This window comes from Pseudochaenichthys georgianus, chromosome 13 (assembly GCF_902827115.2).
Source record: "Pseudochaenichthys georgianus chromosome 13, fPseGeo1.2, whole genome shotgun sequence".
Classification (NCBI taxonomy): Eukaryota; Metazoa; Chordata; class Actinopteri; order Perciformes; family Channichthyidae; genus Pseudochaenichthys; species Pseudochaenichthys georgianus.
This window is the reverse complement of record NC_047515.1, coordinates 36,851,302-36,867,804: the sequence shown is the minus strand read 5'-3', so window position 1 is coordinate 36,867,804 and position 16,503 is coordinate 36,851,302. Positions and strand designations below refer to the sequence as shown.

The window sequence follows — 16,503 nt, the reverse complement described above, 5'->3', positions numbered from 1 at the left end:
CAGGCACAGTGCTCCTAATCCACTCTAAATGGCGGGCAGGATCTCTGACCCACTGCCCTGATTCACCCGTGTTTTCTCCTCACATTACACAGGCTTCAACTTGTTTGGGTTTATCTTACGGCTTAGGGTAAGTAAAAATGATCCTCTTACTCAATTAAACACACATTTTTGGGACACAATAGTTGAAGAAGAGGACAGCTGTGATGATAGAATGTAATTGCAGAATACAACCTGAAGTATAAACAGTGCAGGAAATGCAGAGCAGTGATTGTTTGCTGCTAATTAATTTGTTTACACAACATGCACTTCATACATGGACATCAGCATGGAGCATTTATATCCCCTTGATTAAAAAAGAAGGCAGAGTGATCCAAACCAAACACCATGAATTGTTTTTCCTTTTGCACACGCTAAGAATTGCAGAATCCTCTCCAGTCCAGATATAATAGCGATGAAAATGAATATCCTGGGGTAAATAAACTGGATTTCACTTTGAATTCTGTCACGTGGAATAGAGAACGAGATGCAGACTGCCCTGCTGGTTATATCACAGCCAGTGTGCCCGGGCTCTGCATGTGGACAGGCCCACAGGCTCCCACTGCCTACTGCTACACCCTTGACTTCAAGGCAGGCATTAAAATGGAGGGGTGGTGGTGGATTATGGGGTTGAGGGGGGCGGTATGGTGTGTGTGTGTGTGTGTGTGTGTGTGTGTGTGTGTGTGTGTGTGTGTGTGTGTGTGTGTGTGTGTGTGTGTGTGTGTGTGTGTGTGTGTGTGTGTGTGTGTGTGTGTGTGTGTGTGTGTGTGTGTGTGTGTGTGTGTGTGTGTGTGTGTGCCTTTAGGGGTGGGGGATGTTTTACCCTGCTGCAACCACTGACAAAATGTTGTTTCCTTTCAATATCCTCACCATTGTCAAATCAACTTAAAAGTGGGATTCAAATTAAATAAAAAAACATGCGTCATTGGATGTCCTTGTACATTTCCATTCCTACAGGGGACTCTGCTCTGTTTTTTTGTTGTATCCGTAGGAGAAATACTCTATTGGTTTCATTCAAGTCAGCTCTGCTCTTTAGTGCGGAGTACACCTGCAACATCCACAGACGGAACATCTCCGTGCGTAAAAATGTTATCCTGCCTCGGTGCGTCAGGTGCTGCTCATTTCCTTAATGCAAATGCCCCCTCTCTGTGCGCGCTCACCTCCAGCAGTTGCTTGCCCTCAGGACCGGCCGGTATCCGCCTCTGCTCCTTTAAGGCAATGAGGAATTAAAGCGTCTGCAGGGGCAGGCAGAGGGTTATTCTGTGTAATGCTCAGAGAGTCAGGGAGGTGCGATTAGAGAGCGGCATGCAGCGGGGAAGATGCGCTTGCTCGCCTCTTGCTGGACGCTCAGAGGCGATGATCTGACTTTGGAGTCTCAGAAAAAAACCTGCTTTTCATTCTTATGCTACCACCCTCTCTCCCTTGTTTGCTTCTTTTAGTTATTTAATTTTTTCCAATATATTCTTTTTTCCTCTCAAAGGATGATCCGTCAGTCATTCTTTTATTATTTAAGAAATCGGAGCTTTTTTAAGAAATAGTTTTTTTTGCAGTTTTTGTTTCGCTCGTACCCGGCTCTGACTCAGCTACACACACACACACACACACACACACACACACATATACACACACACACACACATATACACACACACACACACACATATACACACACACACACACACACACACACACACACACACACACACACACACACACACACACACACACACACACACACACACACACACACACACACACCTGGGCTTCACCCATTCAGCATCCTTTTGAATAAGCAGCAAGACGCGGAGCAGAGGAGGAGAGTGAGCACAGCTCTCCCCAAGACAATCACACACGCGCATTTATGATCCGAGCGCAAAGAGAGGGCGCAGAGGAAGAAAAAACCTCAGTGTAACGAAAAAGTAAAGAAGGAGATATTAAAAGTAGATACTTGGACCGGTTTGCATCAAGACAGTGGCAAATGTTTAACCTTACCCCAAGCGCACAGAAGAGAAACCCAGGGAGGCACCGGTCGGAGGAAGAAGAGAAAGCATAGCTTGGGGGGATTGAACGGAGCAGGGCATGTGGATATTGGCTTTTATCTTTTTCCAGAGCATCTTGAATGGTAAGTTTCTTCCGCTCATTTTGTTGTTGTTTAATTATTAGTGCTCATTACCTATTGCATGAGGCAAATCAGCGGCTAAGTGAGGCAGGGTGGAGGTCACCTGTGACCCACATGAAATTGATTTTATATGCTTGTCAAAAAGGCTGACACCCTTCACATAGGGAGAGACACGGGCGAGGCATCTATTGCGTTTACAATCTCTCCTAAAACACACACACACACACACACACACACACACACACACACACACACACACACACACACACACACACACACACACACACACACACACACACACACAACACACACACACACACACACACACACACATACACACACACACACACACACACACACACACACACACACACACACACACACACACACACACACACACACACACACACACACACACACACACATCACTGGCCTTCAGTTACATCCTGAGCCAGATGAAATAAAAACATAAATTATGTATGTTTGGGCCTTTAAAAAAAATGAATTACACTTATTTGATTGATTTGAGGATTTAAGTTTAATTTTTAAATGTGTTAATCTCATTAATGCAATTTGTTTTTATTTGATGCCTAATTATACTTATTCTGCTCCACCGTGGCCCTTAGTAATAAGTGACGTATTTGATATAATGGATATTTGGTTTAACCCCTTCCCCCTCCCCCACAGTTAGCATATTTTTCAAGTTTAAAGTGGCCTAAACTATTATAATTCATTAAAATGAAAATGTTTTACCCATATCTAATATATATTTTCATTATGAATACGTGTGATGCAAACATTTTTGTAATTATGGGTCGTTCAGTGTTCCCAAAATCTCGACATGCAATTTCGTCTCCAATGTATACAGCTTTATGTAATTTACCTTCAGTGATTCAGCACCATTAGTACAAATTGTTCTTGTAAGTAATACAAAAATGTAATGTTGATTATGAGACACATTCCACAGAGGTCACAATTTAAAAAAAACTAAAAATGTGACACACATTTTCCATTCAAATAGCCCAAAGTCTCATTCTCCATTCAAATGCCGTATTCAAAAACATCCATTTGCTTGTTCGCCTTGTATTCCATGTACGTTTTTGAGCGAGTGTAGTGCACACATGCATGCGGCTAACATCGTGCACGCAAATCTGTGTGCTCGTATCTATAATCAATAGCAGAAAATTGATACAGTTTATTGCATTCACTTATTGGTCAGAGCCCCTTCTAACAGGGAGGGATTATGGCTGACTGGGTGTGTACGAAAAACAAGGCAAAAAAAAAAAAAGGGGAGAGTCGAAGATGGAGAAGGAAAGAAAATGGAAACGTCTGTGAGAAAACACATCAGGGTGACAAGATGGGGATTGTTCACGTACACTGAAACCAAAATCAAGCCCCGCGGTTGGCTGCATTCGTGTGAAAAAAGCTGAATTCACAAAGCAACAATTTGGAAATGTACAGGTATAAACACATTTATATATGATATCCCCAAAATGGATTTTCCCCTTCTGGCTGGCGTGATAAAATAACGCTTTGGAAATGGATTTTTGTTTCTGTGTCGTCGCTACGGTTTATTGACACTGACTCCATATAAAATGGTATCTCCCTCAGCCCAGCTTGTGCTGAAACTCATAAAGGAACAATAAGGAATCCTCATTAATCATAATCATCTGCCTCTGACATTAGATCAACTGCCATGCAAGATTGTGTCCGTTTATTGCATGAGGGATTATGGAGGAGGCCTGTGGAAAAACAACTGATAGGGATTAAGCAGCAAGACGGCGTTGGGTGCAGACGTTACACTTTGTGTGTGTTTTCGCGCCGCTATCATGGAGGATTTTTTGCATTTGATTCCCCTTCGATCCCTGCTATAAGACTTTGTCCTCTGCGGATGGGTGTTTTTGTTGATTATCATGAAAATGAAGGTGTATCGAGCAGGCGGTGTCAGAATGAATGAATGAATGAATGACCTTGTGGATGGAAACCAGCAAAGCAATTGGATTCCAGACAATTCTCGCTGTTTCAGAGTTGGGCCTATCACATGCTCACTGGTCTGTCTCTATGGTAACCCCCTCAATGGGTGTCAGGGGCTGCGTCCGAAAACCTTCACTCTATATACGGGGGTAGAAAAAACGATGTGTTGTCAAAAAATGAAACACGATTCAAATGCATTTTGTCTGCTGTGTTTGGTTTTATTATTATGCTTCCAAGACATTTCACACGGCACTACAAAATGGCAGACGGCAAGAAATAATGGGAATGTTTTGGGAGATGGATTTGGGAGTGTGGCTTAAAACTGCGTTGACCCATAAGTACTTGATAAGAAGCTAATCAGCTTCTGTTACATCAGTGTGTGCATAGGTGATAAGAGGGCTTCTTATCCACATTGCATTGTGGTCATTTTACGGCACGTGTCACCTGAATGACCCCAGCGATCGATTGAATAGAAGGGAAAATGGATAAAAATCTGCACAGTGTTCACAAAATGTCACATTGTAATTGCCTTCATCATGGAAATTGATTTATCATAAGCAATCAAATTAAAATCAAAGTCCTCCTTAGTCATTTTTTAAGACTTTTGCTATTTCCTGTGCCTATCACAGTATGATCCATAAATTCATTCATCAGTACAGGAGTGGAAACATATTAAATATTTCTCCCTGAAAGCTGCCTCGAGGCAAAACCACAGCGAGCCAAACTGGCCCTATTCAAATCCTCATTGCAAAGACATAACAAGACGAGGCTACTCGCACAAACACTGCGATGATTTGTAAGACGTACACACGGCTCAACCTGATTCTCAAGACTTAAAAGGGGCTTATCTCGGACATCTCGAATAAATGAACATTTACGCAGAGGTCAGGGGATCACGCAATCAAATTTTGCTCTCAATTAGCCGTGACATTACACGGGGTAAAGGCAGATCCACTTTGAAATAAGGAAGCTCTTCCAAAGCATCTCGCCCAGTGTAGCTTACAGTACAGTAAATAGCTGCCAACATCAGTTAGCCTGCCAGTTTTACATGACCCCACATTATTACTAACCTGGAACACTGGATCAAGATGCTACAGGGAGCCGGTGGGGAGGATAGATAGATTGAATTTGGCTGCAAAAGTAGATTGGGGCATTTTTGCATCGCAATAAATCGACATGATGCGATGAAGGCACTGATGAGAGACCCGTTTGTTGGAGCTGTGAGGTGATTCTGAACCCGGTGTCGAAATGTCCAAAGATCAGCGGTCACAGTCGCTCTGAAAAACAAAAAAAAGGGAAACTTGACCAGTCGTACACAGGCATGGGAAGTAGTGGATTACATGTAACAGATTAATAAGGATACAAAAATAGTAATCCTTAGTTTCATAAAAAATGTAATCAGATTACTGTTACATTTCTCTTATTTGGGCCTCTAGCCTCGGCCTCTAGTTCCAATAATTATAATTCTATACTGTATGTGGCAAACTAAATCGGAGCATTTTCAGTTTTCTCAGATTTTCCTTTAGATTGTTTGCAGTCTAAAGGCTCCATTGGACTCCTGTGTTTACTTCCGGAAAGTAGTGACATAACTATGTTACACTTGCACTTCTATTGGCTGGTGCTCCAACACATTGTACGTAATAGGCTAAGGGGCGGGACATCTCTAAGCGGTTGACGAATCACCACAGAGCCGGTCAGCTAACCAATCAGAGCCGAATGGGCTCTGGTTTCAGACAGAGGGTGAAAAGAGGTGCTGCAGCACAGGCAGTATGAGACCAATAAAGAGCTTTTTGAACATAAAGGCATGGAGACATGTCCCAGAGACACAAGATACAAATATGAACCTGAACAGGAGCAGAATATGTCCTCTTAAATAAAAAGTGGGTTTCTCTAAAAAGGTTTATATGTTTCTCTTTTCTTACATAATACACTTAGGTATTCATATTTATTTTCTCTTGTCTTTATATGCATTGCATTTGATTTTGAAATAATCCAAAAGTAACTTAATGTAACTAATAACTTTTATATTTTGATACTCAGTTTATCCTACTGATTACATTTTTTTTACAGGTAATAAGTAATTGTAACGCAATACATTCACCCTTCCAACCCTGGCCATACGCTGCACTCACTGCCATTAGTGTGTTTACTAATTATCAATTATGGTTTGGTTGCAGAAGTGGTATCACAGCTCATGAAATTAAATTAGCCCATGAAAACACGTAGCGCACAGTGAAGTGATAGATCCTCTCATGCAGTCTCACTCTGATATGAATATCTAATGGGCCAAATGAAGTTTACAAACCCACTTAACTGTTGCTCACTTGTGTGAGTTGTGCGAGGGTTTGTTGGGTTACGGCTGGACTCAGTGTGGGACTCCAGTTGAAAGGGCTGCTAATGTTGGGTAATGGAAACCCTGATGTGTGATCATAATAGATATCCCCTAGTTCATACATCCCAGCTGTATAATGAGGGCTACTCTACTGTACCGTACCTCCTCGAGCCTGTCTGGCTCTCTAATTAGGAGCCAGCTTTGGCGACTGGTGTGTGTGTGTGTGTGTGTGTGTGTGTGTGTGTGTGTGTGTGTGTGTGTGTGTGTGTGTGTGTGGGTGTGTGGTGTGTGTGTGTGTGTGTGTGTGTGTGTGTGTGTGTGTGTGTGTGTGGTGTGTGTGTGTGTGTGTGCCGTGTTTCACCCAATGTAAAATCTAATTACTGATCACACTGTGTCTGTCTGGATTCCACTGAATCAGAGGTGTAATTGCGCAAGCCCGCGTGTAAATGTCTCTTGCATTAAAATGTTAACGATATCATTTAGCATCTGTGGGGAAGAGCAGAGAAGCCCTCAGCATCCAGATGTAGGTGTTTGATCATGCGTGCAAAGTGAGGTTGTAGTACATCTGGTGGGGGTTTCCCTCTCAGACAGGGTTCTCAGCAGAGAGGATGTTTTTAATTCACTCAGCACCTGTCAAAGTGACATGTTATATTACTGTGCTGTGCTGCGCAGGTACTGTAGGGGAGGATCTGGTGTCAAGGCTTTATTTTGACAGTTTAAAACAGCCTAAGTCAAGAAAGAGCCCCTCTGCTCTCTGCTGGAGTGCTTCTTTATTGATTTAGTTTCAAAGATTTAAGGACGAAGAGTGCAAAGGTTTAGAAAATACATACCTCAGACATGACAGAACTTGACCCAAGTCTGTTAACTTTTTATATACGATTAACTATTCTTTAAACACTACAGAGCCCATACCGTGTTCCTGTTAGAGTTTACTTCTTGTCTGTCTTCCTCTGCTGTTCCCGTTAATGTTTACTTTCTGTCTTTTTCTGCTGTTCCCATTAATGTTTACTTCCTGTCTGTCTTCTTCTGCTGTTCCCGTTAATGTTTACTTCCTGTCTGTCTTCTTCTGCTGTTCCCGTTAGTGTTTACTTTCTATCTTCTTCTGCTGTTCCCGTTAATGTTTACTCCCTGTCTGTCTTCTTCTGCTGATTTATCTGATGCCCCGTCTAGTAGTAACATTGTAATCCTGCTAGTACTCTCCATTTTTTTGAAATGCAACTGCAATCCGATAACGTCAGATTTGATGTAACTGTCAGGGAGTACAGTTATTTGTTCTTGTATCCTGCTTGCTTAGATGTAATCTGTCACACCCCAAGCCTGCATCTGATAGACTGTGTTTATACCAGTCTATGGTTTATACACACACTGCACATTGGCCCCACAGCTTTTGTTCACTGTGGAAAGACAGGTGGCGTAGGTGTGATGAGTTTGCTATCAATCACCCACCAAGACAAACATTCAGGCTGGACCTCATAAATACTGCCTCTTAATCCAGTCCTCCACATACCAGGGCGAGGCTTTGAACTCAACACACTGCGAGGCCCAAGGCTGAATTGATCCCTGCGACTCTGGCCTGGCCATGATGCATTTGTGTCTTTCTCTTTTTCCCTCTTGTATTGGTCTTATATGTGCCCACCTTAAAGAGGATATTTTATCCTTTTGGCGTTCTCCCTTTCATGTTGTATTATAGGTTGTGTTTTAAAGGTTTTTTGTGCATGTACATGGTCTGCAAATGCTAAAATCCCAAAGTTCTTGAACATAGTGACATTACATTACATGATACTTGTTAGACGCTTTTATCCAAAGCGACTTACATACTCAGTACTGTGGACAATCCCCACAGGAGAAATTTGGGGTGAAGTGTATTGCCCAGGGACACAACGACATGCTGACTGCAGTGGGGTTTGAACCTGTGCTCTCCTGATCCGAACACCAACGCACAACCCACTACGCCTCCACATCCTGACATCACTTTGTAACAGTCGTGCTCCTATTGGCTGGCGCTCCAACGCATTGAACGTGATAGGCTAGGGGTGGGACATCTCTAAGTATTTGACCAATCTCAGCTCAGCCGGCCAGCACAAAATACTAATATAAACTTGAACATTTGCAGAATATGTCCTCTTAAAATAATATGTTCACACTCTCTCACACTCAGTTTTCAAACCATTGCATCTTTGCAGTATTTTCCACATCTCTTATTATTCAACACCGCATTTCTAGAAGGTATTTCATTTACCGTGTTTCTGATGCTCCACAGTCCCAATATTAAAGTAGGCTAAGGGATAATGGAGGAGGCAAACCAGGATAGACAGTGACAGAAAGACAAATGGGTCCAGCTTGGTTTCTCGACAGTGCTCTTTATTTTTAAACCTGGCACAGATGCTAAGATTTAAGACCAAGTTAGTGGTGGTTATTTTTAGACCAGCAATTTTTAAAGCGCTGTCATCTTGTTTGGGTTGAGGTAAGGTGTGTGTGTGTGTGTGTGGGTGCTTTATTGTGTGTTTGCGGGTACAAGTACGTATATACATGTGTGGGGTTTTACAGGGTGTGTGTGCATTTAATTGGGGATCTGGGGTGGGAGGGTGGGTTAGGGTGTGACGTGGAGTGGAGTGGAGCCACAGGAGTCTGATTTATGTCCTTCTAGCCACTCATCGATCCCCCAGCCCGGTGTGAGACTGAGTGCATTGTCAATAATCTTAGCACTTTGTGGTATTCCTAGAATTCCCAGACCTCCTCTGCTCAGACCTCGGTGTGATGCTGCAGTAAGCCATCTTGTCCAAAGTCGAATAAGAAGGCAAACCAGGATAGAGGGTAGCATTTGATTTTAGGGCAGTGAATAGATCATTCTGCAGTGCCTGCGCTGTTGAGGACAAATAAAATGTTATGTGCTGTTGCTACTTTAAAACATTTTATTTATTTTTTTAATCAGCAACCTAATGAGTATCACAATCTAAAAGTAATGTAACCTGATTACCTTCTGTTACTTTTGGATTACATCAATATGAAATACAATTTCAAGAGAAAGAAGATTTACAAGACGTTTTTCACTTAAAGGTAGGGTAGGTAAGAATAGAGAAACCAGCTGGAGTGCGCTAGAATTTGAAAGTATGCAGCTGAAAAAAATCTGCCCCTTCCTTCAGACTTCCTCACAGAGCCCCTCCTCCAACACACACGAACGCGCACATGACCAATGAGGGCACGAGATAAGTTTGTGCCCCGATGGAAGGCTGACAGGCAGGTAGGCCATCCAGTTATTTTAGCCGGGCCGACTCAGATGATTGGTCGTGCTTTTTACAGCGCCATGGCTTCCACAGATGATATTCTTTTATGTATTTATTGTCAAAGAATTTAATTTATTCATTGCTGTCGGGATGTTAATGGAATATAACAAAAAGTGTTTCTGAAGTGAATTACCTACCCTACCTTTAAGTATATTATGTACAAGACTACAGAACAATGTGACCTTAGAAAAGAAGAAACCAAGATATCTGGGATAAAAAAATGTGGTTTTCATTCATAGGAAAACCTGCCTTCCATTCAGCATCTTCAGGCAGTAGCCTAAACACCAACACTGAAACACAGGAGCACACACTACAGTTTAAAAAAGCAGAAATAAAATCTGAGCTGACAGAAAATAATCTGTTTAAATTGAATACACAAGCTCGCACACAGTATTTTATTAACATATAAATTCACCTACTGAATTAAAAACAGAACAAATGAACAAAAAAATGTGACAACCATAAAGCCGATTCAGGCAGTAGGCGTATAGATTCACACTTAAAGTGTTAGCCTACAGAACAGAACAGTTTACAGAGAAGAAATACAATCTGATCCTTTTACGACAAACATTATGCTCTTTTTAAATTGTACTAACACTGTAATCCTGCTAGTTATCCATTAAAAAATGCGTTTAACAGTAATCAGATAACATATTTGTTATGTAACTATAATTGAATACTGTTACCTTGGTCATGGTAGCATGTAGCTGTTGACATGTTGCTAAGTATCTCCATAGACTGTTGCCAGGATGAGGTCTATTACGTGTCCCTCTATCTAGTCCATCCATCCCCACAAGTGATTATGCTAATGAGTGTTTGATCAGATGATTAAATTAAAACTCGATTTATCCAAAGTACTAAATGCTCAGAATACATTTGTTTCTGCCGGCTTCACGTGACCCTGCAGGAGAGGAGAGGATTAAAATGAGAGAAATTATACCAAAAAAATACATTTAAAAAAAATTAAAAAATCAGGCATGAGAGAAGGAGTAATGAAGCAAGCCAGGGGGCTGGGGGAGAGAGGAGGAGAGAAATATGGAAACAGAGAAAATAAGGATGTGTGTTTATGTGTGTGTGGCGGGGAGGAGTGGGGGGGGGGGCTGAAAGGAGCCGTGCTGTGGTCCCCTAAGTGTTGAATAAACATGCTTGGTTTAGGGAAATGGCTGCGATAAATGTTTAATATGATAAGTCCATAAAGACGGTCAAATGAGTCTGGAGTATTAAAATGAGCGTGCAGCAGAAGCAGCAGCTTTAAAGGAGGAGGGAAGGAGGAGGGGGGGGGCTGATAATGGCAGGCAGAGCTAACAGGATGAGAGCAGCCAGCTGCTGTGACATCAACATTAACACACTCCACCAGCTGCTGGTCACAGACGTCTGCTGGACAAAACAGGGACGACGGTGTGTCTTCAAAGGGCCGCCATGGCCTCCTAATGACATTATTACCTGTATAGCATTCGTCGTAAGATATTTGCATGGCTAAAAAAAAAGTGCTGTTAAAAAGGTTGAAAAAGAAAAAGGGAAACCAGGGGACTGATGCATCCAGGGGCCAATAAAGAGGAGTTACCACCTAGCAGAATTTGCAAAGTGATTTTTGCAACCATTTTACAAAGTGAATGTGTCCCATAGCCAGATAACATAATGGTAGCACATGAAAAAATATCCTTTAAGGCAAAAAGCCGTCAGTGTCAGGTCATTCTCTTCAGCAGTGCTCATGTCGCAGATGCTGCACACTGAAACCTTCATAAAAATCGCGTTAGCTTAGCTGGCATGCAGGTGGACAGCGTTCATGTTAAGACACCATCAACAGCAGCTTTTCTGAAGGCCCTTAACCCTAATGTTTGATGACATAATAAGGTTGGTTGTCCAGTATGTGCCATGTCTACTTGTTTAAGTGAAGTAAGGCCTCTGCCAAAAGGCATCTGTGCACCGAGAACGCCACGGCTTAATCGCGTTATCAGCAGGGGCCGTGCATGCTGACCATTAGATTAGTTTTGAGGGGATTCGATTATATCCACTCAAGTCTAAATCAGACATATTTAAGAGAATCTTAAAGCATAGAAGTTTCTCATGGTTGATGTTGGCTGCAAAACTGGTGCCTTGGACTCATCCGAAATATAGCAAACAGGATGTCATAACAAAGACTGCAGCAAAGAGTAACCATAGTTTGAGAACCCAGTAACTCCTTAACAGGTTGTAGATATTTGTTAAATGTTACTTTGCTGTATAAATGAGCATCAGATATCAATATTGAATAATTTAAGCAACACCAACCAGTAGTAGATGTTTAGCATGTGTTAAGACGTTCGTTCACAGAGCACTGGTGGGCAAAAGCAACATGCTAATCACGCTAAATACAGCACTAGCAAAGCAGCGGGTGGTCATGGTGAGCTACAATGCCCCCAGAGATCAATTAAAAAACAAGGAATCAACTAACAAGGAATCATCTAAAAAGGAAATCGACCCACACTAAAAGGAAGATTTTAGCTGTGATTAAAGTGAGCCATTACATAAATGACTTGACATTTCTCTGGCACTGTTAGCTAGCTGACATGTCTGTTACCAACTTGATTCAACAACACTGACTAATCAGTGTTTCCCCTGAAAACTGTACACAAGCCAGGCCAATGGGAACCCAGGACAAAACTTATATAGGTGTTAGGGAATAATTTGCTTAGGTATTCAACATTCGACACAGTTAATCGTTTTCTCCTCTCACTGTCTCCTTTCCCATGGCATAGGTCTACGGCCTTGGGTATTGCTGCTATCTCTCTTAAGGAGGGGGAGCTTGGGCGCATTGTTGTTGCCAGTCTATGACAGAGCACAAGCCGCCATGAGGTAGTTTACTGTTCAGGGCATCACATCCTCACTCCCAGGTCGGCCTATGTTGACGTTATGTCAAGTCCCCTGTGTCAGCTTTTTCCAACGCAAGGGGGGGGGCCTTAGCGTACATTCTTAACTTTCCGGGATGTCCATAGGCTTCTATATAGCTCCCTAAACGTATGTTGTAGACGAATTGAGATCGCGAGCGAATGCTACCCGCAGATCCATTCTCACAGCGTTTATCAACCTTTTTCTAACTCAATATCAAGCCACACTTATTGTTTTTACTTCTTTATTTTAATTGAATAATGTAGGACTTTTGTTGCCGTCAGTTCTGCGGCGGGATTTGACGCTCATGGAAGCACGGCATTCGTTTGTGTCGACTGCCCTTAAAGTCAATGTGAGCGTCCATTCTCATTGGATAACGGAGAATTGTACACCAGGAAGTAAGTATTCCCCTTACTGTCGATTGATTTTACAGTGATATCTGCACTACTCATCGACTAAAAAACACCAGATTATCCTTGTTAATTACACAACATTGATTGGTTTGAATTGTGTGCAATGCTTTTGTATTTTTCCCCTTCGATTCGGAGAAACAAATATTTTTTCGGAGTAAAGGATGGCAGAAGACACTACACTACCCAGAATCCCCAGCTATCGTTTGGACTACACCATGTGCTCTGTTTGACATCACGTGATCTTCAAATTTCTCCCTGCAGAAAAAAAAAACATGGCCGAACTTCGTTTTATTCTTGGTGGAAAATGCTTATTTTAAAGTTAGTTTGGCCATTAAAATGCGTTTTGATGTCATTTGATGCGAGAAATATGAGTTGTTATTTCAGATTATGTGTGCAGTGGATGTACATGATCTTTAGTTTGCTAGTTATTACGAAGATTACTTCAGGTAATTGCGTCCATAGCACGTTTTCATTGTTACCAAGGTGGTTGCTAGGGACGCTGCTATCGATATTATTTCTGTTATGTTGCGTAACTGTTTAATGGTGTTATCTTTATTGCTACCCCCTTCCCCGTCAATGTATAGTGTTGGTCCACAGCGCAAACATATTAGTTTAAACAAAATCCGCATCTAAAGATACGTTATTTTCCCCTGTGCAATTCCAGTCTCACATCTCAGAGCACATCGTCATTAACAAATACCGGAAACAGACCGAAAACATTTAAATAATACTTTATTCCGAGTGTGCTTGCTTTTCTCTTTGAAAGTCATCACATAACGGCATTGTAATACACGGTTCGGCGGCATTAAATATTACATATCTGCTGTAGTTCTGTATTTATAGAGCCCTGATGAGAAGACTTCTAGACAAACATGAGGAACTGAAAACGTGACGTGGATCATAAATATATCAGCCATTAAACAACATCTTACATTTCTTTTCACACAATACGTCTCCTTGCAGTATCAACACTAATTCGGCTGACTTTTATATTTGATCCAATTGGTAGATAGGCTGTATTTACACCATAAAGGTGCACAGCTGATATAAAGGGACACCTAGTGGTTAAAGCATGTTATTGAATTTCATTATTTTTATTATTAGATATTAATAGGATCCCTATAAAGTATATTCATTACTCGTTATGCTCTACTAATAGTTAATTAAAGACTGTATACAATGACTATTTTGCACATCCCTTTCAAGATTTCAAGATTTTCTAAGGTTTATTGACATATCATATAGGCCTACACAACTATGGTGTAGTTCTGCACTGAATGAAAAACTTGGGTTGCAGGTTCCTCAATAGTGCATTACAAGACATCTATCAATATTTGTGCATACCTCCAGCAATGTTAACTATGTTGAAGCACTTATTTTAACTGATATTATACATAATGTATTATACTCTTATAAGATGTATGTAGATATTTAATCTCCGGCCTTGTCAGGTATTGAACAATCAATAAATAAAGAACACAGCATTGTTAAATATAAAACACAGAATTTGTGTGATTATACTAAATGATTTACAAATAAACACCACTGCATTACAACTGTTACACATGCTGATGTAACGCAAATGTTCCAACTTGGGATCAATAAAGTATATCTTATCTTAAGCTGATCGATGGCTACTGCCATATTTGCAAAATTTGCCTCTGAACCTTGACAAGTGCATGTTTCAGGCTTATCAATTAATGTAATGTAATGTAATGTTATCAATTAACAACAGGGGTCAACAACATAAGACCAGCTGTTAAATAAAGCTCTTCTGACATTAGCTGGCATGTGGGTATATATTAATGCTGCCCATTATGGGCACAAGCAATTTTCACCCATTTATTAATTATATGTTTTAAATGTGAGTGTTTCCTATCCCCTAAACCTCCAGGGATGTACACAGTTTAATACTGGCAACTTCTTATTATGGGAAATACGAAAACGTCTTTTAAAACTACAACTCCCAGTATAGCCATAGATAGAGAACATGTTGCGAAACACAATAGCCAGCATGTGTAGTTCTGGGGACGGGGGGACGCGGTGGACCTGTTCAAATCCAGATTTGGACAGTCTGCCGTGGTTCCATCCCATTTCAAGTGCTGTTCGAGGCTCAGCGTAACCCTCGGAACACACTCTCCAATCACAGATCTTGAGGACTATCACGGGGTTTGTCAAACAGAGCACATGGTGTAGTCCAAACGATAGCTGGGGATTCTGGGTAGTGTAGTGTCTTCTGCCATCCTTTACTCCGAAAAAATATTTGTTTCTCCGAATCGAAGGGGAAAAATACAAAAGCATTGCACACAATTTAAACCAATCAATGTTGTGTAATTAACAAGGATAATCTGGTGTAATCGACAGTAAGGGGAATACTTACTTCCGGGTGTACAATTCTCCGTTATTCAATGAGAATGGACGCTCACATTGCCTTTAAGGGCAGTCGACACAAACAAATGCCGTGCTTCCACGAGCGTCAAATCTCGCCGCAGAACTGACGGCAACAAAAGTCCTACATTATTCAATTAAAATAAAGAAGTAAAAACAATAAGCGTGGCTTGATATTGAGTTAGAAAAAGGTTGATAAACGCTGTGAGAATGGATCTGCGGGTAGCATTCGCTCGCGATCTCAATTCGTCTACAACATACGTTTAGGGAGCTATATAGAAGCCTATGGACATCCCGGAAAGTTGAAAATGTACGCTAAGGCCCCCCCCCCCCCTTGCGTTGGAAAAAGCCGACACAGGGGACTTGACATAACGTCAACAGAGGCCGACCTGGGAGTGAGGATGTGTTGTTCAGGGACGTAAGTTCCCTGGCTCACATTCTTTTCTATGGACGAGAGCTCTCGTTAGATTCAGGGTCCATAATTGTTTAGTCTCACTGATAAAGAATGTTGATTATTACACTCTGAACTAGTTAAAACCTCGAGCTACAGAAATAGTTCTTCAGAATTGGTTTGGCAACCGCTGTGTCAACTCGTTCTCCGGCCGTAACTCCAAATAAACCGTCAGTGTTTGCCATCAAAGCTCCAGCTCTCCTCGTGCCTCTCTGAGTCCTGTTTCCAATTGCTTCAGAAGTTTCCCCCACAATAGACCTGTATATTTTAAAAGGCAAATAAAGCCAAATATCCATTCAAGTGTTTTACTATTACTTATGGCGAACCTCTGTGGAACACTGCCGTCAGTCTGTGAATAAGACAAATGTTTGTGGTTAGTATTGAAGTCTCTAATAACTGTACAGTCTGAGGTAATAACAGGAGGAGAGTAGTATAAACATGTATACATAAATAAATGTTATCTAAACTGCTAAGGTCAGAGAAAGCCATGCAATAGAGCTTTATTTGATTTATCTCGATATTTATGATAGCTTAAAATAAGTGAATGTACGAAATATTTTGTAGGGATTTAGTTTTTTAAATTCAGGATCTTTAGACCGTTAACAAGAACCCTTATATTGCAATCAGTTTGATGATTCA

General features: G+C 41.3%; 1 protein-coding gene across 1 annotated transcript in view; it reads left to right on the top strand.

Moving 5' to 3' along the window:
• The first annotated feature begins 1,329 nt into the window (after positions 1-1,329).
• LOC117457717 (cell adhesion molecule DSCAM-like) overlaps positions 1,330-16,503 on the top strand; it is a 152,977-nt gene continuing 137,803 nt past the window's right edge. The window contains 1 exon segment of the mRNA XM_034097933.2: positions 1,330-2,157. Coding sequence (XP_033953824.1) covers positions 2,115-2,157 — 43 coding nt within the window. The 5' untranslated portion in view covers positions 1,330-2,114.